This window comes from Ursus americanus, chromosome 20, assembly GCF_024610735.1.
Source record: "Ursus americanus isolate L20-20 chromosome 20, mUrsAme1.1.p, whole genome shotgun sequence".
Classification (NCBI taxonomy): Eukaryota; Metazoa; Chordata; class Mammalia; order Carnivora; family Ursidae; genus Ursus; species Ursus americanus.
Genome location: NC_142146.1, coordinates 38596872 through 38623528, shown reverse-complemented (window position 1 = coordinate 38623528; position 26657 = coordinate 38596872). Strand labels below are relative to the sequence as shown.

Below are 26657 nucleotides of genomic sequence, written 5' to 3'. Positions count from 1 at the left end.
AATAATTCCCTAGGAATAAAGTACGTATTCATGTGTCAGACACTACATTTACCTTCCAAGTTTCCTTGTACTATGTTTCAGGTCTGCCACAGTTAACTCCACTAACTATAAAGTGAATGGAGGAACGGATCTAATCATTTATGTAAAACTAATCATGTGTCAGGGACTCTGCTATGAGATGCATCTTATATACCCATTTACTGATTCATTTAATCCTCACAACAATGACACAGAAACTGAGACTCACAGAGATGAAGTAACAGTTAAGTAATGGAACAAGATTTTGAACCCAGTTGGTTGGGCCTGTCTTGTCCTTTCTGTCTTATGACCCAACTACAAGTGCTAAAGGTCGTCTAATTCATTGGAAACACGTGGATAAACCAGGAAGAATTTTTAAAATTTGTAAGTTATTAAAGCCTACCCAAAGAAGTGTCGTACAATAAAAGTTAACGAGGGAATCACATTATTCTGTAGCATTGAAAACAGAGGGGCAACTTAGCAGAGTGGTGAAGATCATTAGCTCTGGAGCCAAACCACCTGGGTTGGAATCCCAATTCAGCTACTTACCAGCTGTGTGACCCTGTGCAAGTTACTTAATGTCTCTATGCCTCAGTTTCTTCCTCTGTGAAATGGAAATAAAAGAGTCTGCCTCTTAGAACGGTTGTGAGGATTTAATGAAAATAAAGATCTTAGAATAGTATCCACATTAAGGGCTCAAATATTAACTGTTATTATTACAATTGCCACCTTTCTTTTTAGATTCTATCTTCGTGTCTTTTTTTGTTAAGATGTAGAACATTACTGATTTATGCCCAACCATAACTCATATCTGCTGCTGTGTATTAGCTGGCATCCTTCATAAAAGCAGAAGAGTTAACTTCAAAGAGCAGGTTGGTCTGTGGATTCAGACAGACTCAGGTTCAACTCTTAACTCTACCTGTGTCTAGTTCTGTGAACTACTGAACCTCTCTAAGCCTTAGATCCCCCATTTGTAAAATGGAAATAAAAAACAGCAAGGGTCGTGATGAGGATTAAATAAGTGGAAAACAGCACAGTGCTTGGCCCACATGAAATGTCCAACAAATGTGGTTGCTGAATATATTTTGAATAAGCAGCTCCAAGGACAGCTAGGATATTGTCCTATTTCTCCATCAGCTTTTTTCTTTTCATGCACCAATCAGCACTTGTCTCTACCCAAGCCCATTCTAACCAGTTTTTCAATTCAATTTAACAAACAGTAAGTAACTACTATGGCAAGGCAGTGAGTAAAGTACAGATGAAAAAATAAAGATATATTCCCCATCCTCAGGGACTTTTCAATTCAGTAGAAATAACATCATCTGGAATTTAAGACAAGCTAAATTTTAATTGTCTTACAATTAAGACAAGCTTTAGAAAGTGCTCATTAGAGGTTCAAAGTATCAAGTTCATTGGATGGAGTTATTCATTAGCAAGGGAGCAGGAGTGTAGGAATGGATTTTCCAGTGGCAAGAGCCCTAAAGCTGGTACATGTTCTCTCTCCCTGGGACGCCCTAACCCACTTCCTTTCTACTCATCTTTCAAGACTTAATTCCAGTGTCATCTCTTCTGGGAAGTGCCTTAACCTGAAGTGTGTGCCCTTTTTCTGAGCTGTCTGTAACAACAATTACCGCTGTAAATGTCATGCTTGCTTGTCACCCTCAAGGTATTGTGAGCTCCTTAAGGAGATATTGGAGCTTATTCATTTTAGTATCCTTAGTGTCCAGTACCTACCAGGAACTCAATAAATATTTGTTGAATAAATAAATAAAATTTCAACAAGCAGAGGAATGGCTGGGACATTCTTTTTCTTTCTTTCTTTCTTTCTTTCTTTCTTTCTTTCTTTCTTTCTTTCTTTCTTTCTTTTTTTAAAGATTTTATTTATTTATTTGACAGAGAGAGAGGCAGCCAGAGAGGGAACACAAGCAGGGGGAGTGGGAGAGGGAGAAGCCGGCTTCCTGCTGAGAAGGGAGCCTGACGCGGGGCTCAATCCCAGGACACTGGGATCATGACCTGAGCCGAAGGCAGACGCTCAACAACTGAGCCACCCAGGCGCCCCTGGCTGGGACATTCTAAACAGGGTAATAACATAAACAATGACATGGAGGTGGAAGAGCATGGGACATGTATGAGATTAGTGACTGGCCTTGGCCCAGATGGAGAAGAATTTCAGTAAAAGAGATGAGAACAGTGAGAGATGGCTACAAAGTAAGTAGAGCCAGACATATAAGGTCACCTTCCAAAGGCTACCTACAACATAAGTTATAAATTTAATGAACACAATCATAAAAATGTTAAGTACTAGAATAGAGGACTCAATCACTGCTAAATATAGAACCATTTTATGTACTCTACTATATGTTATTCCTGTAACCTTCATTTGCCTAGGAGAGTCCCAGTTTCCACTTGTTTTCCCTAGTTAGTATTCCCCGAAGTGTTTCTATTTGGATGATAACATATGGTCATTCTAACCAAGGGAGAGATCTGTACCCTTAACACAGGTTATATATCCAGTTAAAATAAAAGTCTGTCAACTTCTAAATCTACAAGAATTTGGAAGGAAAAAATGTTAGTATATGGAGATAAATTTAAAAACCAACTGCAGTAATCACATAAAAACATTATCTGACATAGCAGGTTATATACATAAAGGAAAAAAATTACACTTTTGCTAAAGTAATTAACTTACTGTCAATTTTCTTTCTGCATTTCTTTTAGTTTTACATTCATAACTGAATCATTCCATTTTAATTGAGATCCTTATGATGAACAAAATGGAAAAATATATTATAAATCTTCTAATTTTTTCTAGAATATTTTGGCAGAATTATGCAATACAAATCTGTCATGTTAGTAAGACTGCACAGGAAAACTAATGTCTTTATTTGAAAACTTCTTTAAGTAAAAGCCTGAAAATATGAATCTACAGATTCCTATTCAATATCTATTTTTTGCCCTCTTCCTTACTAACCAGACCTTGATTTCTTGGGGGGCAATATGCTCAATTAAAAGTACTCACCTACTCAGACTTCCTTGTAGCTACAAATAACCATGTGACCAAATTCAGGCCAATGAGTTGTAAGTGGAAACATCTGGGAGGGCTCCAGGGAAAATGACTGCTCTCTTGATAAAAAGAGAAAGACAGCTGGCCCATGCTTTCTGCCTTTTGCCCTCTGCCTTTCCTCCTTCTTCCTGCAGCATACTTGATATAACAACTTGGAGCAGGGAGCTTTTGACCACGAGAATCAGTAACACTAAAGTTTGCAGACAACCTTCTGTCTGGGAAGATTTGCCTTGTAATACCATACTAATCCTATTTGTATTTCCAAATCCTTCAGTTCTGAGACTAGCCTATCCCAACGATGGTTGCCTGGGGAGAGAGCAAGGGGAGTACTAAATGCAAAAAGGTACCAAGAAACTTTATGGCGTGATGCACATGTTCTCTATCTTGATTATGGTGGTGATTAAACAAATTTACACATTTGCAAAACTCATCAAATTATGCAGTTAAGATGGGTGTATTTTACTGTATGCAAAGTATACCTTAATAAAGAGAGTTTTCTAAAAATCACTTGCTGAACTACATCATAATATTTAAGCATATATTATGATTAACCTGCAGACTTTTTAAAAAACAGGAACACAATAAATATTTGTTGGCTTCACCTAAATTATCTGTAGTTCTATGGCTATTAGGATAATATAAACTATCGTGCTGGAGGAGAAAAACACACAACAACAGCTGAAATGACAAATACCTATCTATGCAGTATTTGTATACACAACTATAGTCTTTTGGGAAGAGACTACATCAGAAGACCCGACTCAACAGTTCTAAGAAAAGTAAAGAGATAATTCACTAAGAAACAATAGCATACTTTTCCTTTTTAACTGTCTGTGGAAATCTATAAAAAAATTTCCAGTATAGAAACTTGGTGATATCATCAGTTTTTAACTTAAAAAATTAAAATAAAATAAAAAATTTAAAAAAATCAACACACATGTAAAAAATACTGTTGAATCTTGACTAAAACATTCATAGAAGATATTAGTGGCAAAATTAAATCAAAATAACAGTCTAAACCAGTGTTTCACATACTATTGCTTTGGAGAAAAACAGAGACTTGAGCGTGTCTAATGAAAACTGAGTATGACATTAAATGAGTTTATGCAATGATCGTTTGAACAAGGTTACACAAGTTTCTTTACTTCTTTCTCATAAGCTTTAATACGATAATGTGCACTGTGAATTCCCAAAAGAGTTATATGGAATGCAGTGTGTCTGACTTACTTCAGTCAGAGCACCTCATAGGACGTGGTTAAGGAAACCACACTTTAGGAAACACTGTTGCAGGATGATAGCACAAGCCAAATCAAATCAAGTTTTTCCTATGTATTTTATTTTCATATCTCTATTTGGAGAAGGTAATTATATCCTCTATTTAAAACATCTCCTTTAAAAATGTTTTTATTTTTTTATTTTTATTTTTATTTTTTTTTAAAGATTTTATTTATTTATTTGACCAAGATAGAGACAGCCAGCGAGAGAGGGAACACAAGCAGGGGGAGTGGGAGAGGAAGAAGCAGGCTCCTAGCGGAGGAGCCTGATGTGGGGCTCGATCCCAGAACGCTGGGATCACACCCTGAGCCGAAGGCAGACATTTAACTGCTGTGCCACCCAGGCGCCCCTAAAAATGTTTTTAAACATCTACATTCTTAGTACATTTTGACTTAGTGAGAAAAAATTAATATTACTCAGACTTTCAGACTCATAACTTACAGTCTATGTAGAGCTACTCATATAACAGAGTTGTTCCCCACCTTCTAAAAACAATCACTACTACAATCGGTGGGGCAAATTCAACCAATTATGAGTCCTTTCTTTAATGTAAAGAGATTCAGATTTTAGTCCTGGACTTTCATGATAATAGTCATACTACTCTGAACAAATCACATACCATCTCAAAAACTCAATTTCTTGAGCTATAAATTACTATAAAGTATAAAGCTGGACTACATGAACTCTATGAAACTTGTTAGTTCTAAATATGCTATTTTCCGGGGCGCCTGGGTGGCACAGCGGTTAAGCGTCTGCCTTCGGCTCAGGGCGTGATCCCGGCGTTCTGGGATCGAGCCCCACATCAGGCTCCTCCGCTATGAGCCTGCTTCTTCCTCTCCCACTCCCCCTGCTTGTGTTCCCTCTCTCGCTGGCTGTCTCTCTCTCTGTCAAATAAATATGCTATTTTCCAACTTATTACATTTAATATTTACTAAACAAAGTGAAAGAGTATTTTAAAAATATAGCTTATTTATTTTCAAAATCATCATTAAGTATGAATTCTTTTTGTACAACATTTCCCTCATATTTATCACTGAAAATTTTAAATATGAGATTCATTTTGGTAAAAAGCAGATTTTCATGTTCCTCTATTGTCTGAAGTATAACTATATTTTAAACAAATCTACATCAATGGGCTGCAGGGAGAAGGACAATGGGCCAGAGCTTAATAAAGTCTGAATACCTGAAAGCAAAGGATTATCATTCAGTCAGAACCAAAGCAGATGAGCTCGCAGAGTCCTCTCAATTGTTAATTATTATCAAAAGCAAAGTTTAACTTTAACATCATGAGAGAACAATGTTCCAGTGGACCAACAGCAAAATAGAATAATAATGACATCTAACAAATATTCTTTAAGAAAAATTAATTATTTACCTGTAATGGACCCAATATGGAGCTTGTTGTATACATAAAAAAGAGACGAAGATAACTTAGAACATTTGCAAATGCAAAAAGCCCTTCTGCCACCAGAGTAGGATGGAATGCGTCCCAGTCCTTCCGATCAGCAAAATCATGAAACTAAAGTTAGGAAGAAAAAGCCAAAGGTAAATAGCTCCCTCAACTTAGGAAAATAAAAATAAATATTCTGACTATTGAAAGAAAACTAATTACTTATATCCCTTTTAGGGGCTCTCCTTTTATGTTTTATAAAGTTCTCTTCTTTTAATACAAATAAATTATTTTAACTAAATAAAAGATCTTTACATATGTGAGGCAATATTACTTAATATAAAGAGGTTTTCTCAGAAATTCTTAGGTTTTAAAAAATTAAACAATTTTTTAAAAGTGTCATTAAACCTTTTATGAATGAAATCTTTACTGGTTTTCCTTAAATTCTACAACACAAACTTTAAGTATTAAGAAAATTTAAGTATGTTTGCTCTCAGTTAATTAGCTATCATATTAAATTAAACCAGCCCTTTAACTTAGGTTTCTAGAATGAACCCTAGAAGTTCTTCTCCCTTCTAAATACCAAGAAAGAGAGTGAATTATTATACTCAGATAGTGTGGCCACATGTTCAAACTGCCTGGATAGTCCCAAATTATATGGCAGCTTTCCTGGCACAATTATTAATGCCCCCTTTCACTCTCAAAGTGTCCTGGTTTGGATAAAAAATTATATGAGCACCCCACTTCTAGAACTAAAGAGACCAGCATAAGACACCAATGACCCTCAACCATTTATCTATGTATGACCAACTTTTATTTTCTTAGTCATTTCACAACTCTGGTCACTAAAAATGCCTAACAAACATGTTCCATACTACTGATCATTTAAAGGAATACAGTTTTTTTTTTTTAAATAAAGTAAAATGATGTAAAATAACCAGTTTATTTTTTCTATAGTCTATAAGTTAGTTTAAAAAAACAGAAAATATATCTCTTAGTTCTTTGACTGTAACACCTTAGAAGAATTCTAAACTTAGGTCTTAAACAAAGATAGTTAACATAAAATCTATTACCTTTTCTGGGCTTGGAAGAGCTTACATCTTCATAAAATTATAAGATGTATATAAAACTAAATTTTTGTCAAATTCTAAATTTTAAAATAGAGGCATCAAAAAATTATCACATTTACATCACTTTTTAAGCTATAGAAAATAATAATCATGATTTAGAATGTGGTAAAACACTATAGAATGAATTCTTAAACTTTTTTCTAGCGGGTATAAAGATAACTAACATTAATCAATTTCAGTAACTTCGTGTTCTCATTTTAAGTATATATACACGTTAATGAGGTAAATGAACCTAGCTCAGATATAAGGAATCGGCATTTGGTAGAAAGAAAATGCCTAGACAGACCTGGATTTAAATCCAGTCTTGGTTTCTTACTGTGTGGTCTTGGATAAGTTACTTAATATCTCTGAGCTTCGTTTTCCTTATTTGCAAAATGGGGATAAGGACATCTGTCCCATAGAGTCCCTGTGAGGATAAAATGAGATAAAGTATAGCAAGTATCAACCATGGTGCCTGGCATATAATAGGTAACCAACATTAAAAGGTAATTAACATCCTTCAAACTATGAGAAGGGAGGAAACAATGCACACTATTCCCTTATACTGGGATAGGTTTAAAATGAAAACACATCAGATACAGATTTGGGCCAATGTAACTCTGAGTTATATAGCTACGTATCTTAGGTTTTTCCTAAACAAACTTCATTGTGTCTCCAATTAACATAGCTAATAGTCACCTTGTTGTGAGCCACCACTTTGAGGGTAAAAGTTGCCAAATAAAGTGAATTCATGACAAAACTGAGTTGATTACGGGATTCTTCCAAAAAGTCTTCCAATCCTTCGTACCAGAGTCTTTTAATGTCTGACCAAATCATCCCTTAAAAAAGGAAGGAAAAAAAAATCAAATAATGCTCTTAATTCAATAATAAACTGAAAAATACTTTAGAACTCAAGATACTAAATAAATAATACTCATATCAGCTATAGCTTCATTCAGAAAAAAAAATAACTTTTTAGTAAAAAGTTCTCAATTTGAAAGAAAATATAAGTTTTATATGATAATATCTTTCTCAGAGAGGAATTTTAATAAATGTGAAACAAGCATAAGGAAACAAATAAATCGATGCTAAACACACACACACACACACACACACACACACACACACACACACACACACACCACAAAGGCTCAGTTCCTGATTCTTTTCTTTATTATGTTCACTCCTACAGCGACCTCATCCAGTCTAATCTAATGGTTTTAAATACCATCTATGGGCAGATTTTCAAATTTATCTCTCTAAACTCAATCTGTATTTATAGAGTTAATATCTCTAATCCTCTCTCCTAAACTCAAATTGTATACGAACTTGACATCCCCAATGGGTGTCCTAATATATCCAAACCGAACTCTTAATCTCTGACCCCAAATTCACAGTACTTGGAAGTCTTCCCATTTCGGTTGATAGAAACTTCATTATTCTAGTGGCTCAATCCAAATTTCCTTGAATTATCCTCAACTCTTATTTCTTTTAATCCACACATTCAATGCAACAGCAAATCCTGTTGGCTCTACTTTCAAGATATATTTAGAATCTAACCCTTGTCACTACCTCTTCAACTTCAAGCCACCATCCCATCTAGCCTGGATTACTGAAATAGCCTACCTGGTCTCCCTGCTTTTACCCTGGTCTCCTTAAAATCTATTCTCCACAGAGCAACCAGAGTAATCCTTATAAAAAATGCAAGTGTTGCAGCCGAGGTCGAAGAGGTTGCTGCCCAGGTTCTCCTCTAGGATTTTAATGGATTCCTGTCTCACATTTAGATCTTTCATCCATTTTAACTATTGGGACTTCATCAAGATAAAAGCTTTTGCACAGCAAAGGAAACAGTCAACAAAATCAAAAGACAACCAACTGAATGGGAGAAGATATTTGCAAATGACATATCAGATAAAGGGCAAGTATCCAAAATCTATAAAGAACTTATCAAACTCAACACCCAAGGAACAAATAGTCCAATCAAGAAATGGGTAGAAGACACGAAAAAGGTATATCTTCAAAGAAGACATCCAAATGGCCAACAGACACGTGAAAAGATGTTCAACATTACTCAGCATCAGAGAAATATAAATCAAAATCACAATGTGATAACCACCTCATACCAGTCAGAATGGCTAAAATTAACAAGTCAGGAAATGACAGATGTTGAAGAGGACGCGGAGAAAGGGGAACCCTCTTACACTGTTGGTGGGAATGCAAGCTGACTATGGAAGTTCCTCAAAAAGTTGAAAATAGAGCTACCCTACAACCCAGCAATTGCACTACTGGGTATTTACCCAAAGATGGAAATGTCATGATCTGAAGGGTCACCTGCACCGCAATGTTTATAGCAGCAATATCCACAATAGCCAAACTATGGAAAAAGCCCAGATGTCCATCGACAGATGAATGATTAAAAAAAGATCTGGTATACATATACAATGGAATATTACTCGGCCAACAAAAAAAATGAAATCTTGCCATTTGCAACAACATGGATAGAACTAAAGGGTATTATGCTAAGTGCAATAAGTCAATCAGAGAAAGACAATTATCATATGATCTCACTGATAAGTGGAATTTAAGAAACAAAACAGAGGATCATAGGGGAAGACAGGAAAAAATAAAACAAGATGAAACCAGAGAGGGAAACAAACCATAAGAGAATCTTTATTATAAGAAACAAACTGAGGGTTGCTGGAGGGGCATGGGGTGGAAGGATGCGGTAACTGGGTGATGGACATTAAGGAGGACATGTGATGTAATGAGCACTGGGTATTATGTAAGACTGATGAATCACAAACCTGTACCTCTGAAACCAATAATATATTATATGTTAATTTAAAAAATTGTAGAGATGGGGGCTCCTGGGTGGCTCAGTCGTTATGCATCTGCCTTCGGCTCAGGTCATGATCCCAGCATTCTGGGATTGAGCCCCGCATCGGGCTCCCTGCTCAGCGGGAAGCCTGCTTCTCCCTCTCCTACTCCCCCTGCTTGTGTTCCCTCTCTCGCTGCCTCTCTCTGTCAAATAAATAAATAAATAAATAAATAAATAAATAAATAAATAAATAAAATCTTTAAAGAAAAAATTGTAGAGAACTAAAATATCTTAAAAAAAGAAAATTAACAATAAAGTTTACTTAATAGCTCTCTTATCAAAAAAATCAAATAAAGATAACGCCTCATAATGGTGTTTAACTGCAAAAATCAATCGATCAATCAATCAGAGGATTCAGTTGTAAGGTGCTCCACCCTAAGTGTAAATTTACCCCAGATCTCTTTTCCTTTGCTATTGGGTATATGTTTTTTTTTTTTTAATGATTTTTTATTATATTATGTTAGTCACCATACAGTACATCCCTGGTTTCCGATGTAAGGCTCAATGATTCATTAGTTCTGTATAACACCCAGTGCACCATGCAATACGTGCCCTCTTTACTACCCATCACCGGTCTATCCCATTCCCCCACCCCCCTCCCCTCTGAAGTCCTCAGTTTGTTTCTCATAGTCCATAGTCTCTCATGTTTCATTCCCCCTTCTGATTACCCCCCCTTTCTTTATCCCTTTCTTCCCCTACCGATCATCCTAGTTCTTATGTTCCATAGATGAGAGAAATCATATGATAGTTGTCTTTCTCTGCTTGACTTATTTCACTTAGCATTATCTCCTCCAGTGCTGTCCATGTTGTAGCAAATGTTGAGAACTCGTTCTTTCTGATAGCTGAGTAATATTCCATCGTATACATGGACCACAACTTCTTAATCCAGTCATCTGTTGAAGGGCATCTCGGCTCCTTCCACGATTTAGCTATTGTGGACATTGCTGCTATGAACATTGGGGCGCATATGGCCCTTCTCTTCACTACGTCTGTATCTTTGGGGTAAATACCCAGTAGTGCAATGGCTGGATCATAGGGTAGCTCAATTTTTAACTTTTTAAGGGACCTCCACACAGTTTTCCAGAGTGGCTGTACCAACTTGCATTCCCACCAACAATGTAGGAGGGATCCCCTTTCTCCACATCCTCTCCAACAATTGTTGTTTCTTGCCTTGTCTATTTTTGCCATTCTAACTGGCGTAAGGTGGTATCTCAGTGTGGTTTTGATTTGAATTTCCTTGATGGCTAATGATTTTGAACATTTTTTCATGTGTCTGTTAGCCATTTGTATGTCTTCATTGGAAAAGTGTCTGTTCATATCTTCTGCCCATTTTTTGATTTGTTTATTTGTTTCTCGTGTATTGAGTTTGAGAAGTTCTTTGTAGATCTTGGATACCAGTCCTTTATCTGTAGTGTCATTTGCAAATATATTCTCCCATTCCGTGGGCTGCCTCTTAGTTTTTCTGACTGTTTCCTTGGCTGTGCAGAAACTTTTAATCTTGATGAAGTCCCATAAATTCATTTTATCTTTTGTTTCTCTTGCCTTTGGGGATGTGTCATGAAAAAGGTTGCTTTGGCCGATGTCGTAGAGGTTGTTGCCTATGTTCTCCTCTAGAATTTTGATGGATTCCTGTCTCACATCGAGGTCTTTCATCCATTTGGAGTTTATTTTTGTGTATGGTGTGAGATAGTGGTTGGGTATATGTTTTATACTGACCCAATAAGCCATGTGATTTGACCATCAAAAAAAAATAAAAAATGCAAGTGTTACTTCCCTTCTCAAAACTCTGAAGTAGTTCCCAGAGGAGAAAGGATTAACTACAGGTCTGAACTCTTTCTCCACGGGAACAAAACCTCATGCTACTGTCTATTAAAGGGGTTTCCTTGGAAACATACTATGTTAAGAAAAATACGGGAGGTCAGCTGTGTTCAACACTATTATAAAAACAACACTGACTGGGGAACTACATCTGGACTGGAAGGACTCTAAGAGGGCTCATACACCCTGAAGGTATACACAGCCAAGACTATAAAAAGACATGTTGAAACTGATGAATCACTGAACTACCTCAGAAACTAATAATATACTATATGTAAATATAATAAATAATATAAAATCATATATATATAAAACTGGATCAAATTCTGGTTTCTCTATTCTGTTCGACTACTTATTTGTCCATTCCCCAACAGTATTTTTTTATTACATTAGTGTTATGATTAATATGAGTGTTCCTGGATTGGGATAGGCCTGTGATGGGTATTAAGGAGGGTACATATTGCATGGTGCACTGGGTGTTATATACAAATACTGAATCATGGAACATTGCATCAAACACTGGGGATGTACTACTGTATGGTGACTAATATAACAAAATAAAAATTATTAAAAAAATATGAGTGTTCCAATTTTGCTATTAAAAAAAATCATTGTCTATATGATCTTCTGGAGTACTTTGAATATGGTAGCTTCTAATACCTAGTAAGTTTACAGGATGGTGAACCTTTACAATGTTAATTCATCAGTGAACAGGGTGTTTCTTTATTGACTTTATTTGTGACATTTAAGAAAATTTTATCTATCGGTAGGGGAAGAAAGGGATAAAGAAAGGGGGGGTAATAAGAAGGGGGAATGAAGCATGAGAGACTATGGACTATGAGAAACAAACTGAGGGCTTCAGAGGGGAGGGGGGTAGGGGAATGGGATAGACTGGTGATGGGTAGTAAGGAGGGCACGTATTGCATAGTGCACTGGGTGTTATACGCAACTAATGAATCATCGAACTTTACATCAGAAACCAGGGATGTACTGTATGGTGACTAACATAATATAATAAAAAAATTAAAATAAAAAAAATTAAAAGAAATTTATAAAGATATTTTTTGAGTCTTAATAGATTTAAAAAAAAAGACATGATGAAAAATACAGGCCTCGGCTTCTCTGTGTGATGTCTCTCTTAACTCAAGAGTGTGCTTGCAGTGGGAGCTACACTCTTGGGCTTTATGAGAGATAGCTGCTGCTAGATTTGAGGCTTCTCTAGCTAGGGTAGCCCACGCCCATCCATATGACTTCATCTGGTACAACTGAATGTGTCCACAATGGGGCTGGGAAGTAGCCCCAGACTTTTGTAAGAACTGCCAATAAAGATATATTTGAAGCTGTAATGCTGACGTGTTGTACTTCCCTGTCTTGTACCCTTTTACAAAGCTAATAAGTAAATCAGTGCCAGGTTCCCACCTATCGCGTACTGTGAGTGTGAACGTCAATGAGAACCCAAGATCACTGCTGCTGATTGTGCAGAGTGAGCATAGCACCTTCCCTTTTATCTCATGTCACTCAGAGTCAAAAGTAATTTCTTTACCATGACCTACAAGGCCCTATATCACTTCTCCCCTCTGACATTCTCTCCTATCAATCTTTTCTTCCACTACTCGTCACACTGGCCTCTTTCCTTCCTTGCCATCCTCTGAACACACAAGACTCCTGCATTAGGGCCTTTATATCAGCTCTTCCCTCTGACTGGAAGCTTCTCACCCAGATATCCATTTGATTAACTCCTTTACTTTACATCTTTGCTTACCACCTACTCTGTTCATTCTATTTAAAATTGTAAACCCCATGTCCTCCACTCCCAACTCTCTAACTCTTCTATCTTTCTTTTCCCTTAGTACTTTATTGGGTATAGTGTACTTATTATGGTTATTATTAACTGACTTTATTCACCCCACTTAGAGGAAACTTCAAAAGTAAGAACTTTTGTTTTTATTAACCAATGTCCTAAATGTCCTGGATGGCTCCTAATACATACTGGATGCTCAAAAAATTGGCTAAATGAATAAATATACACAAATAAAACCCAAACAAACCAAAAAATCGTTTCCCCTTTTTTGGCCAGAAATTCCTCCATAGTTAATACATTCCTAGGAGTACCAGAGAACAGTATTATAATCTAGGATAGTTTTATGATAAATTCTTTCATAAGATCTTTATATAGTAATAAAAGAATAGAGTGCTACAACGTAACATATGGGTGGAGATCAAGTTAAGCCAGTCAGAATCATCCTCTGGCTTACCTGTAGGCAGAATAATTCCCTAGGAAGCACACGAAGCTTTCTTAAAAAATTGTTTATAAAATATTAATTATACAGTACCTACATTTTATGTAGAAAACCATTTTTAAATATTTGCAGATCTGATAGGGAAACACTTTTAAAAATTCCACTTATTCCTGAAGTGAATACATAAAAACTATCTGAACATGTTAAACGAGATATTCTACATTTTTTAAACTCAAATACTGTATCACTGAAACATTAAACCAAAAAAGATGAATGAAGCATGAGAGGCTATGGACTCTGGGAAACAAACTGAGGGCTTCAGAGGGGAGGGGAGTGGGGGAATGGGATAGGCTGGTGATGGGTATTAAGGAGGGCACGTATTACATGGTGCACTGGGTGTTATACGCAACTAATGAATCATCAAACTTTACATAAAAAACCAGGGATGTACTGTGTGGTGACTAACATAATATAATAAAAAAAATTTTTTAAAAAGATGCTTACAGAAATAAGTGTTTTATTTTTGTAAAATGCAATATTACACCTAAAAGAAACTCTTGACAACAATTACAAAAGAAATTGGAAAAGATTTTTGATTAGGAAAAAAAAGGCAGATGTGAAAGAATAGGAAGTACCACTGTCAGGTGGTTTCCCATCTTCTATGCAAAACCCTAAAACAAAATGAAACTAATACACTTGACATATTTGGTATTTCTGAATTGAATTAAGAAAACAAAATAATTTTAAACTATTATAATCATTGCATTTGAATACTAGTCAATGTACTATATTTTAAGGTCTTTTTAGTTTTTATTTTTTTTAGAATTAGTAACCAACACTATAAGCTGTAATCCCATCATTGGGGATTCCTCAAGGCCTGCTCCCACATCCTCTATTCTCATTTTATACTTTCTCAAGTGTTTCATCCATGCCCATAATTTCATATACAACCTATATGCAGATTATTCACACATTGCTAACTCAAGCTTAGACTTCCTCTTGAGCTCCAGACTATGATGTCTAATTTGTCTTTTAGATACCTGAAGTCTTTTTAATTTCAATGTATCCAAAACCACACTCAGGATCTACCCTCTCACAAATCCCAAACCAAGTACTCTTCCAAAATACCTACACTGCTTAATAAACTCATTCTTCCTCACCTCCTATATACTGTGTATTTCCATGTCCTATTGACTTTACTTTGTAAATATCTCTCAAGTCTGTTCCCTTTACTCTTTTTCTATCATAATCACCCTAAGTCCAAGGTACCATCAGCTTTCATCTGCAACAGACTCCTTTTGGTCTCCCTCCGATCATGTCACTCAAATACTTAAAAATTTCAATGGTTTTCCATTGTCCTTGACATAAAGTCAAAATCACTTAACATGGCCCACAAGCCTGTCCATGGTCTGAAGCACCATCCATTTCTACAGCTTAATCTTGGATTTTGCTTCTTTTGTTCTCGTTGCTCTAGCCCTTACTCAGTACCTTCTTTGTACCACACTCCTTCTTGCCATGGTGCCTCTGAATGTAACTTTTATTTCAGCCTAGAATACTCTTCTCTCCTAATTGTCTTAGTTGACTCTTTTTTTAATTTTTTAGATCTAGCTTATTTATCAGTTCCTCAAGAAAGCCTTTCCAACTTTCTTGACTCAGTAAGATGCTGTTATGATATGCTTGTTCTCCTAGCTCCATGACCTTTACTTAGCAGCACTTAACTCATTTGTGCTTTTTCATTTATCTGTGCAATTCTCAAGTTATTCGGGTTTTTGCCTTAATTAGACCATAAGCTCCATGAGTGTTGCACCATATCTTGTGTTTGCCTGTGCTTGGACAAAGTAGTTATACAAAATTTTAAAAACTTATTTTTAGGGGCACCTGGGTGGCTCAGTCGGTTAAGCATCTGCCTCAGCAGGGAGCCTGCTTCTCCATCTCCCTCTGCCTGCTGCTCCCCTGCTTGTGCGCTCTCTCTCTGTCAAATATATAAATAAGTAAAATCTTTAAAATATATGTATGCATGTATATTTTATACTAGCTCTTCTATTACATTCTAACAGTAAAAAATTAAGTAAAAGGATACCACTAATATTCTGTGCATTCATCAACACATTATTTCCATTTTAACTACGTGGTTTTTTTTTTTATAATTTAACCCTACTTTTTCTGGAGAGCTAAGGAAAGAACAAAAAGCAAATGTACAAAAGTCAGCCATCACAAGTCAAAAGTCACAGTGTTCACTGCGTGAAATAATACATTGAATAAGGAAGTGCCTTTAGATAAGCAGGCCAATGATTCCTACATGCTTTCTTAGAGCAAGTTCAGATCCATATATTTAAGGAAGCCCAGAATGATCTAATTGCATAACAGACTTAGAAGACGTCCTTGGCAAGGTTTATTCAGATCTGTTGGTTTCAAAGCAGAAGCTATGCTGAGAAAGTAAAACACTTTCAGAAATTTTACTAGCTAAATGCACAATACACTCTTCTAGTGAAGAAGAATATGATTAGTGGGGCGCCTGGGTGGCACAGCGGTTAAGCGCCTGCCTTCGGCTCAGGGCGTGATCCCGGCATTATGGGATCGAGCCCCACATCAGGCTCCTCCGCTATGAGTCTGCTTCTTCCTCTCCCACTCCCCCTGCTTGTGTTGTCTTTCTCACTGGCTGTCTCTATCTCTGTCAAATAAATAAATAAAATCTTTAAAAAAAAAAAAGAATATGATTAGAAAATTAATCATATTGTGTGTGCATGAATGTTCAATAATGTCATTGAAAATAAGGCCATCATGATTAAAAAGAAGTAGCAACAGTTCTACCATTATTATGAAATTCTGTTATAGCACCAGTATTTACACTATCCAAAGAGTGGTATGACTCTTTAAGTTCAATGAGTTTTCACTCACTGCTAAGAAATATAAACTTTAATTTGATCCTTATACAGACTTGGGAAACCCTGAATCTTAATTACAAAACAAAGAAAAGATTCTTTCTTTCTCATGACTATTTAAACGATAGATTACAGATAAAAGATATAAAATTTTCTTTCTTTATTTTTAAGATATATATAATAATCTTTCAGAAGTAGTTTAAATGAATAGAGGGAAAAAGTGCTTCTTAGAGATTCCATTCAGTCTAATATTTTTTAACCTATTCAAAAAACAACATAAACAAGTTTCACACTAGAAAGCTCTATAATGATGTAATTTGGAATTACATGTGATAAAGTATAAATTACTTCCTAAATTAAAATATTAAATAACTTAGAATTCAAATGTGTGTTATTTTTATTTTATCTACCTAATTTTAAATGTTAGTGCACAATGGATTGAATACTGCTAAAAGTAAAGCTCTGATTTAAATCAAGTTGCTTGAAATTAACTACCTTCCAAATAAAAATTAAAATTCCAAAACATGCAAATTATTTTTATAGCTGAAAGAGAACTAAACGTGAAAATGATACATTAATTTTTTTCAAATTATTTAATAATTAAATCAATAAAGAACATATTGATCAACCAGTGCTTTATACCATGGAAAAGACTAAATTTTAATATTGTTTTACTCTATAGGAAATAGCAAAAAGGTGAGTTTAAAAACAAGGCTGAAGAAGGAAACAATCAACAAAACTAAAAGGCAACCTATGGAATGGGAGAAGATATCATTGAAAATAATATCTATAAAATAAACACACACATATATGTACAATGGAATATTACTCAGTGATCAAAAAGAATCACAAATGGCATATCAGAAAGACGAAGGGCTAGTATCCAAAAATCTATAAAGAACTTATCAAACTCAACACCCCCCCCCAAAAAAATCTAGTCAAGAAATGGACAGAAGACACGAACAGACATTTCTCCAAAGAAGACATACAAATGGTTAACAGACACATGAAAAAAATCCTCAACATCACTCAGCATTAGGGAAATACAAATCAAAACCACAATGAGATACTATCTCACTCCAGTAAGAATGGCTAAAATTAACAGCATGGAGGTTCCTTAAAAACTTAAAAATAGGGACCAGCAATTGCACTACTAGGTACTTATCTAAAGGATACAAACATAGTGATTTGAAGGGACACATGCACCCCAATGTTTATAGCAGCAATGTCCACAATAGCCAAAATATGGAAAGAGCCCAGATATCCATCAATAGATGAACAGATAAAGAAGATGTGGTGTGTATGCTTTCCACATTATGGAAAGAGTCTAAATCTCCATAGACCAATGAATGGAGAAAGAAGATGTGTGGTGTATATATATATATATATACACACATACACACACATATACATATATATGTATACACACACATATATGTACAACGGAATATTACGCAGTGATCAAAAAGAATGAAATCTTGCTATTTGCAACAACATGGATGGAACTAGAGGGTATTATGCCAAATGAAATAAGTTAGAGAAAGACAAATATCATTATTTCACTCATATGTGGAATTTAAGAAACAAAACAGATGAACATAGGGGAAGAGAAGGAAAAATAAAACTAGATAAAAACAGAGAAAGAGGCAAACCATAAGAGACTTAACTATAGGAAACAAACTGAGGTTGCTGGAAGGGTGGTGGGTGGAGGATGGGGTAATTGGGTGATGGGCATTAAGGAGGGCACTTAATGTAATGAGCACTGGTGTTATGTGCAACTGATGAATCACTAAATTCTACCCCTGAAACTAATAATACACTATGTGTTAACTAAATTAAACTTAAAAAAAGCAAAAAACAAAAAAACAAGACTGAAGATACACAGGGAAATAAAGGAGATGTCATTAAAAGAGGATAAATAGATAATGTGATTATATCTCAACTCCCATCCATCCCCTACAGAAAAGGGCAAGAGCTATAAAAACTTCAGGTCATTTAAAATATTTATCATATAGCATAATGGTTATAAAAACAATTTTCAGAAAATAAAGTATCTTATATTTAAACATCCTGTCATTTCTAAAGAGATCTGGCTGTCATTACAAAGAACTGATTCATACTAAGTGAGTCACCAGGGAATCCTTTCAATCTAAATTTAAATAATGTTTCTATAATAAAGATAAAGATGTAACCTCCTAAGTTCATAGGTTCTTAAAAGGAAAACTAATGGTATAATAAAACAAAATAGTTAACTCTTCAAATGCAACAAAGTATAATATGTATTACATTTTGAAGTATCCAAGAAGAGATTCATACTCTTATAACAAAAAAGCATTAATCAGCACAATTTTTCTGTTTTAATTATAATGAACAATTTGAGAGACTGAGAATGAAGAATTTTTCACTTCCATGTAATTAAGTAATATTAAAAAAGAGATCTGCTCCCTTATCAAATTCAGGATCACTTATCATTACAAAAATATTAGTTAAGTCTTCAATGATCATGAAAGTGTTCAAATTCTTGCTGTGTAAACAGTGTAAAATTATAAACTGAACACAGATGTTTGTAATGCCACCAACAAGGGAGAATTAATGGGCTAAATAAAAGCAGAATCTTTTGAATAAACTTGACACTTACCAATAATCCACAGTATAAGTAGATAGTCTATTCTTTCAAGGGCTGGCCCCATCGTGTTTTTCTTATCCTCATTGTATACAAGAGAGTAGAGGTTTAGTAACAGCAGGAATGTGAAATATGATGCTCCATGAATAATAAATTTCATAAAAGGAGTGTGAATGATTCTGCCAAACTGAGATTTGGGAGCTATCAAATAACAAAGTGACAAAACTGGCCAAAAGATGCCAACTGTCAAAACAGTCATTATCTTCTTACAGGTGGGCTTACGTCGGTAACCGGACATCTGTCCAAACCAAACAGTGTTCAGGAATTGCTGGCAGTTAGACTGTGAGACAAACTGAAAAGAACACACACATACAAAAATAAATAAATAAATAAAAGAAAACCTGTAAATATAATTTGATAATACCATTATTTAACTGATATTCAAAGTGTAAATAGTTTTAAATCAATTCTATACAGCCCACATAATTTTTTGTTTTTCATTTTTCTTACATGTAATAAAAAAGTGTAGAGATTGAGAACATAGACTCTGGAGCCAGATTACCTGGATTCAAATCCAGACTCTGCCACTTAATAATTGACCTTGAGCAAGTCTTTAAACTTCTTTAAGCCTCAAATTTGCCAACTGTAAAATGGGGATAATATTCTCTACTCATAAACTTGTTACAAGGATTAAATGTAAAGCTCTTAGATGGGTGCCTGATTCATAGCATGTAGTATATAAGTATTAATATTAATAGTCTACTTAGCCATTTTGCAAAATATAATTTATAGAGACTCTTATAACATTTGTGAAATTTCAAAATTAAAAACCATAAACCAAAGGAAAAAACTTCTGCCTAGAAGAACCACTGATTTCAGTTATCAGAAACCAAGATACTAACATAGCAGAGCAATCCAAGTCTAAACATCAGATATAATTATGCTCCATGAAAACATTGAGAATTTCTTAAAATGTATTATACTCTTTTTTTAAAAGATTTTATTTATTTATTTATTTATTTGACAGAGATAGAGACAGCCAGCGAGAGAGGGAACACAAGCAGGCAGAGTGGGAGAGGAAGAAGCAGGCTCCCAGCGGAGAGCCTGACGTGGGGCTCGATCCTGGAACACCAGGATCATGCCCTGAGCCAAAGGCAGACGCTTAATGACTGAGCCACCCAGGCGCCCCAAAATGTATTACACTCTTAAATCTGCTTAAACTGAATTCTGTGTAAGAAAAAAAGGAAATATATTGCCAAATAAGAGAGAAATTCTAGTTCAAGTATAGGAATCAATTTATCAAAGTTTACTAAGCTTCTTAGTTTACTAATTTCAGAAGCAGTATTTTCCCAATGTAATGCTCATGTTGTGAAGTATAACTTAAGGATTCTGGTAACTGTGGATACAATAATGTGATCAGATTTGAAATTACCAAAGCACAAGTGATTATAATGTCATTCAGATATTAAATACTAATTGGTCAATCTTCTGTTCTAAAATGATTTATCCTGGGTGCCTAGGTGGCTCAATCCATTAAAAGCATCTGACTCTTGATTTTGGCTCAGGTCATGATCTCAGGGTCATGGGATCAAGCCCCACATCGGGCTCCCTGCTCAGCGTGGAGTCTGCTTGTCTCCTTCTCCCCCAGCCCCCACTGCTCGTGCTCTCTCTCTCCCCCAAATAAATAAAATCTTAAAAAAAAAAAAAAAAAAAAAGAAATTTCCTAATATACTACACTTGTTTTTGGCAGTTAAGTGTTACTTCATTCTTCATTCTTCTGCTCAGATTCCAGTGCTCTTGGGGATTTTAATTTGTCTCTCAAGATGAGATACTGGGGAGAGAAATAGCTTTTCCTCCCACCAACTACCCAGTTTAGTAGCATCCCAAACTTAGTGGTTTCTCCCTTCCCCGCAATATCAAAGGACTGATTGCTGTCCTTGTCACTCCTCTATATAATGATGATTTAATGAACAGTCATGTTAAATATGTAATTTGAAGAACAAAATTTCAGCTGGAAATGTTTTAAGTCTGTGGTGGTTTTAAAACATTGATACAAATTCTTTGCTACTCCTCTCATCAAGAGGTGGCTTATCAGTGTTTCATACCCTTCAATTCAACAAAGCTGTGATTGCTTTAATCAGTAAATTCTGGAAGAAGTGATACTATGTGACTTCTGAGGGTCAGTTTTAAAAGGCCATGCAGCTTCCACCTTGGTTGAGGAACACTTGCTCTTGGTGCCATTAACTGCCATATAAAGCGTCCCACTACCTGAAGTTACCATGCTGCAATGAAGCCCAGACTACATGCAGGCACTCTGGGCAGCCCTCAGAGGCTTCTTAGACCATCTTCTCACAGTCAACCCACCATGATGACCATGCCCCTCCATGATTCCAGTAGTAAGTGCTCAGGAGGCCCACCCTCTATGGATCTACCCAGCCCACTCAAGAGCTCCCTGTTGGGAGTCTTCAGCTGCTGCTCAGGCACCAGACATTTGAGTGATGAAGCCTCCAGATAATTGTAGCCTCCAGTCATCTGAGCTATCTGCAGCTGAGACCCTAGACATAGTGAAGCAAGGACAAACTATCCATCCTTGTTGTGCCCTTTCCTAATTCCTGGCCTACAATCCAAGAGCATAATAAAATGATTATGAAATTATTATAAATGATTATGAAATACTGTTTTATGCCACTAAGTATCAGGAGTTTGTTATTCAGGACAGATTACCTAAACAAAGTCTACCAACTATTTGGAAAGATATTATCCTCCCCTTTGATCATATCTAGAAATCTAGTTTAAAAAGCTACATTTTCATTCATCCTTAAAATTACAGACTATTTTCCTTTCAAATAAAAATATTACTACTACTTCTTGTCTCCTTTTCTTGCATCTTCTTTAGAATGGAACATTTGGTTACATCTGTGAGTCCTCAGGGTGATATATATATATCAATCATTAAGAAACTGGCTCTTAGTTTTTCCTTCCCTAACCAGGATAATCTCAGTTCTTTCCACCTTTCTTTGAGGTTCTTTTCTCAATCATTTAAGTTGACTTTGTATTTTGTTATCTCTTTATTCTATCATTTTCTAGTATTTCATGTCTATTTTAGGTTGTGGAACACGGAAGTAAATAAATTAACCTAAATCTAGTCAAAACGTATATTAGAGGAAGATTACATCAGGGGTTCTGTATTGTTTCTATTTATACACCTCAGTGTTGTATTTCCTTTTTAAGCACACAGGTATGTTGTTGATTTATAATCTTACAGTTATACTGATCTAAATTCTTGTGTTTAATTTTTTCCTATAAATGTTTTCTCTTAATCAAGAACCTTAGAGTACTAGAAAAGGCATAGGATTTGAAGCCAGAAATCTGGATAAGCGATATACTATGTAGGTAATGTTAAAATAAACATCTTAAAATTCCAGTACCAATTTTCTGAGTCACAAAACCATTGTGAGGCTCAAATTTTCAACCAAAATAATATGAAATTCTGCTCCAAGCACCAAAGGTCCTATATCTTGCCTTCTGTCATTATCTATCTCAGGTCCCATTTTTATATTAATACAAATTTGATTAAGCAAGTTTTACTGCAACATCTATATTGATAATAAAAATAATGGGCCTTAGGGGTGCCTGGGTGGCTCAGTTGGTTGCATGTCTGACGAGTTCAGCTCAGGTCATGATCTCAGGGTTGTGAGATTGAGCCCTGCGAGGGTTCTGCACTAAGCGTGATATCGGCTGTCCCTCTCCCTCTGCCCTTTCCTCTGTTCCTGCTCTCACTCTTGCGTGCATGCACTCTCTCTCTAAAATAAATAAATAAAATCTTTTAAAAAAAACAATGGGTCCTAGAAAAAAATATCTTAAAACTATCATCTACCAACACTTCATATTATCAACTGGATATCATTACCTACATATAAACACCCATGTTTAGTAAATCATCTCAAAAACTGAAATTCAAAATGCATACATTCCTTCTTCAAGTTCCTGAATCATGTATCATATCGTGTGTGTGTGTGTGTGTGTGTGTGTGTGTGTGTACAGGGACTAGAAATAGATATTTCCCTTAATAGGAAGAGATGATGCCAGTAGAGCCAGATTCAACTTAGTTTATATCATGTGCCTCTCCCCCTTTGGGTTTCAATGAATTAACAAGTAAGAACCAGGAAGCACAATATCTGATACTTTATTTTTAAACAGAAAGGCACTATTACTATAGAAAGCACTATTTATAACCAAATCAACAAAACAAACCTCTGACAGACAAAACACAAGATGGAAATGTCATTATGAAGGTACTTACTATACAAGATCTTATCTAAATAGCTAATATTTGGCAAAAATATTAAATTAACATCCATATTATTATAATTAATATTAATTGTTAAAAGCAACTTGTGTCAACTATAGTTCAACTTTTTTAAAAAAAGGAAAGTAGTAAAACTGTCCTTCAACCAAAAATAATAATAATAATAATAGCAACTGCCATTTATTGAGAATTTGCTTAATGCCAGTACTCATTGTACTAAACTTTTAAAGTATATTATCCTTGGGGTGCCTGGGTGGCTCAGTCGGTGAAGCGTCTGCTTTCGGCTCAGAGAGAGAGAGAGAGCAGTAGCAGGAGGGGCAGAGCGAGAGGGAGAGAGAACCAAGTACGGTCCGCACTGAGCGAGGAGGCTGGCTCTATCTCAGGACCCTGAGATCACGACCTGAGCCAAAACCGAGTCAGACGCTTAACCGACTGTACCATTCAGGCTCCCCAGAAATAATTTATATATATCACAGAAAAACTCATACCTCCTTTTGGTTATATTTGATAGCAAGTTTTAGACGACTTAAATTCATTCTTTCTTCTAGTAATCCCCGTTTGTCAAGAGGCTCATCACTAGATGTATGGTTTAGGATAACTTCCAATTCTCGTGAATTCCGGGCTTGTGCAAGCAAATCTTTAGCAAACATTTTACATTGTCGGGCTAGTTCCTCATAATCATTCCTGCAAAACGCAACAGTCTATTATTAGAAATGTCACTTCCAGCTTCTAATTAAGCTTTTTTCAATAGAAAATTATTTACTCAGTAACATTTTAATTCTGATAGGGCTATACAAAATCTGTAGTTATTTTGTGCTGATGGTCAAAAGAACCGACTGGTGCATAAATTCTCCACAGCTTTGGGGAAAACTGTAACAATTATGTTCCCTGTGTTCACGCTGATAATTTTAGATGAGTACAGAATTTCCTTATATATACTGATATTCCTAGAAATTCTGGTTATAGTTCTCAACCAGTTATTAACTCATTTGCCCTTATTCTCTGTAAGTTTGGTATAAAACTTCCTTTTATATTACTTATCTAAACAATAGATAATAATAATGCTATCCAATACATATTACTATGTAACTTTTAATGAGAGGTGTTTTCAATAATAGTCTACAACATGTTGTATGCTACTTCTGATATTAAAATAGTATTCTGATTAACTTTTAAAGTGTTCATTTGAACAAAATTCAAGTTGGAAAGAAAAGACAGTGAAATACTCCTAGTAAAGAATTTTCTTTCATAATCATTATTCCTTGAGACTTAGGATTTAACTGCTGGTTAAAGACAGGCTTAAATCAACCAACTTGTGAGAAATTAAGAAGTTTTAGCAGATAATCCTCTTTAAGAACATCAGTTACATTAAAATTATGTCTGAAAGTAATAACTTAAAAATAAAGTTAGAAATAAATATGAGTCAGGGGCGCCTGGGTGGCGCAGTCGTTAAGCGTCTGCCTTCAGCTCAGGGCGTGATCCCAGGGTCCTGGGATGAGCCCCACATCAGGCTCCTCTGCTAGGAGCCTGCTTCTTCCTCTCCCACTCCCCTTGCTTGTGTTCCCTCTCTCGCTGGCTGTCTCTGTCAAATAAATAAAATAAAATCTTTTAAAAAAGAAAGAAAGAAAGAAAGAAAGAAAGAAATATGAGTCAATTGTGGTCAAATTTCAGAAAATAATTTTTATTCAGTTTTTTTCTCCTTACAGGGAAAGGAAGGGAAAAAAGAAAAACTTCCCAATGATTAATCATCTACACAATGGGGTTTTCCATGAACAGAAAATTAGCACTCAAAGAATTAAAAACTTTTCCTTAGAGGCTAACATTTTTCTCATCTACTCTTTGCATTTACTATATAACCAAAACTACCTGAGAATAAGTAATTGGATTTCTTTAACAAATGAAGTATTACTGCTTCTTAGTCTAGGAATCTAATTACAGATGAGAGTATTCATCAAAAGTGTGTATTATTACAAGAGGTCTCATCTTTAGGTAAACACTGACAGACCACTAAATTCAGTAAAATTAATATATCTTATTAATCTAACTTTCTTAATCTTGAACAGATTACTAGAAAACTAGAAAGTGGCTGTATAGTTTAGATGGAAACATAGTAGACTAGAAGCCAGGAGTCCTATGTTCTAGTTATAACTCTTGCTAACTCTGTTCCTAATTAGATGCTGATATCAGTAAGATATCTAACCTATATAGAGCACTTTCCCTGTCTACAAAAACAAGGGAATTCAAGTAAATGGACTCTATGATCACTTCAAAATAACTTTATTATCCTATGATTACATAGCAGTTGCTTCAAATCCTTTTTGGAATGAGTTGAATGAATTCTATTTTATATGGTAACTTAGAACTCCGATTATAAGATTATAATAGGAAGGTCTTCAGATTTAAAAGGAATAATTTATTAACAACCTCATATGTTAATAAAGTTAAAATTATCAACAAATTACATTTAACCGTGTCTTATGTGTTTGTCTTAGTATGTACTTTGTCGTATCAAGTTTAAATAAATTTTAATTTATCCAAATTGAAATACAGGAGTCCCATACTTGAAAACAGGTATATTTAAAAAGTTTCTAGAACTCAGCCATCAAGAACACACTATAAACTGCTGTTAAAGCACAAGAAACTGCAAGCTTCTTATTGCCCTTCCAGGAAGAAGTTTGAATCGTTCCATCTTGTCAAGTTACAAGAGGAGAGCAATGCAAAGACATGGGACTCCCACAGCAGCTAGACTTAAAAGGAAAGGTAGAGATAGGTATAACCTGGCCCCCAGAAACCGCACAGCAGGAACTGGCAAGAAATGATCAATTTCTCCTTCTTTGGTGGGGCACTAGGGATACTTTAACGTAAGGGAAAGTCTCAAAGCTTTTCCTCAAGTCTACAAAATATAGTTCTCTAAGGACTTTTATTTTTTTAATGTTTAAATTAGTAGTTTAGTAGGCTGCTTTTTCCAAAGCCTTTTTTTTGTACCTCCCCAACTTAACTCTCTAAGGGAAATTGATAACAATGATTCTTTGTGTCAAAATTACATTTAAC

The 26657-nt window shown here is 35.3% G+C and overlaps 1 protein-coding gene across 4 annotated transcripts in view; it reads right to left on the bottom strand.

Moving 5' to 3' along the window:
• The window catches only part of TRPC1 (transient receptor potential cation channel subfamily C member 1), a 71306-nt gene that overhangs the window by 11603 nt on the left and 33046 nt on the right, over positions 1–26657 (bottom strand). For all 4 annotated transcript variants that reach the window (XM_087870257.1, XM_087870258.1, XM_087870259.1 and 1 more), the window contains 4 exons: positions 24095–24290; positions 19313–19649; positions 7556–7695; positions 5733–5876 (listed from right to left, as the gene is read on the bottom strand). In XM_087870257.1, coding sequence (XP_087726383.1) covers positions 5733–5876; positions 7556–7695; positions 19313–19649; positions 24095–24290 — 817 coding nt within the window. The remainder of the gene's footprint in view (positions 1–5732; positions 5877–7555; positions 7696–19312; positions 19650–24094; positions 24291–26657) is intronic.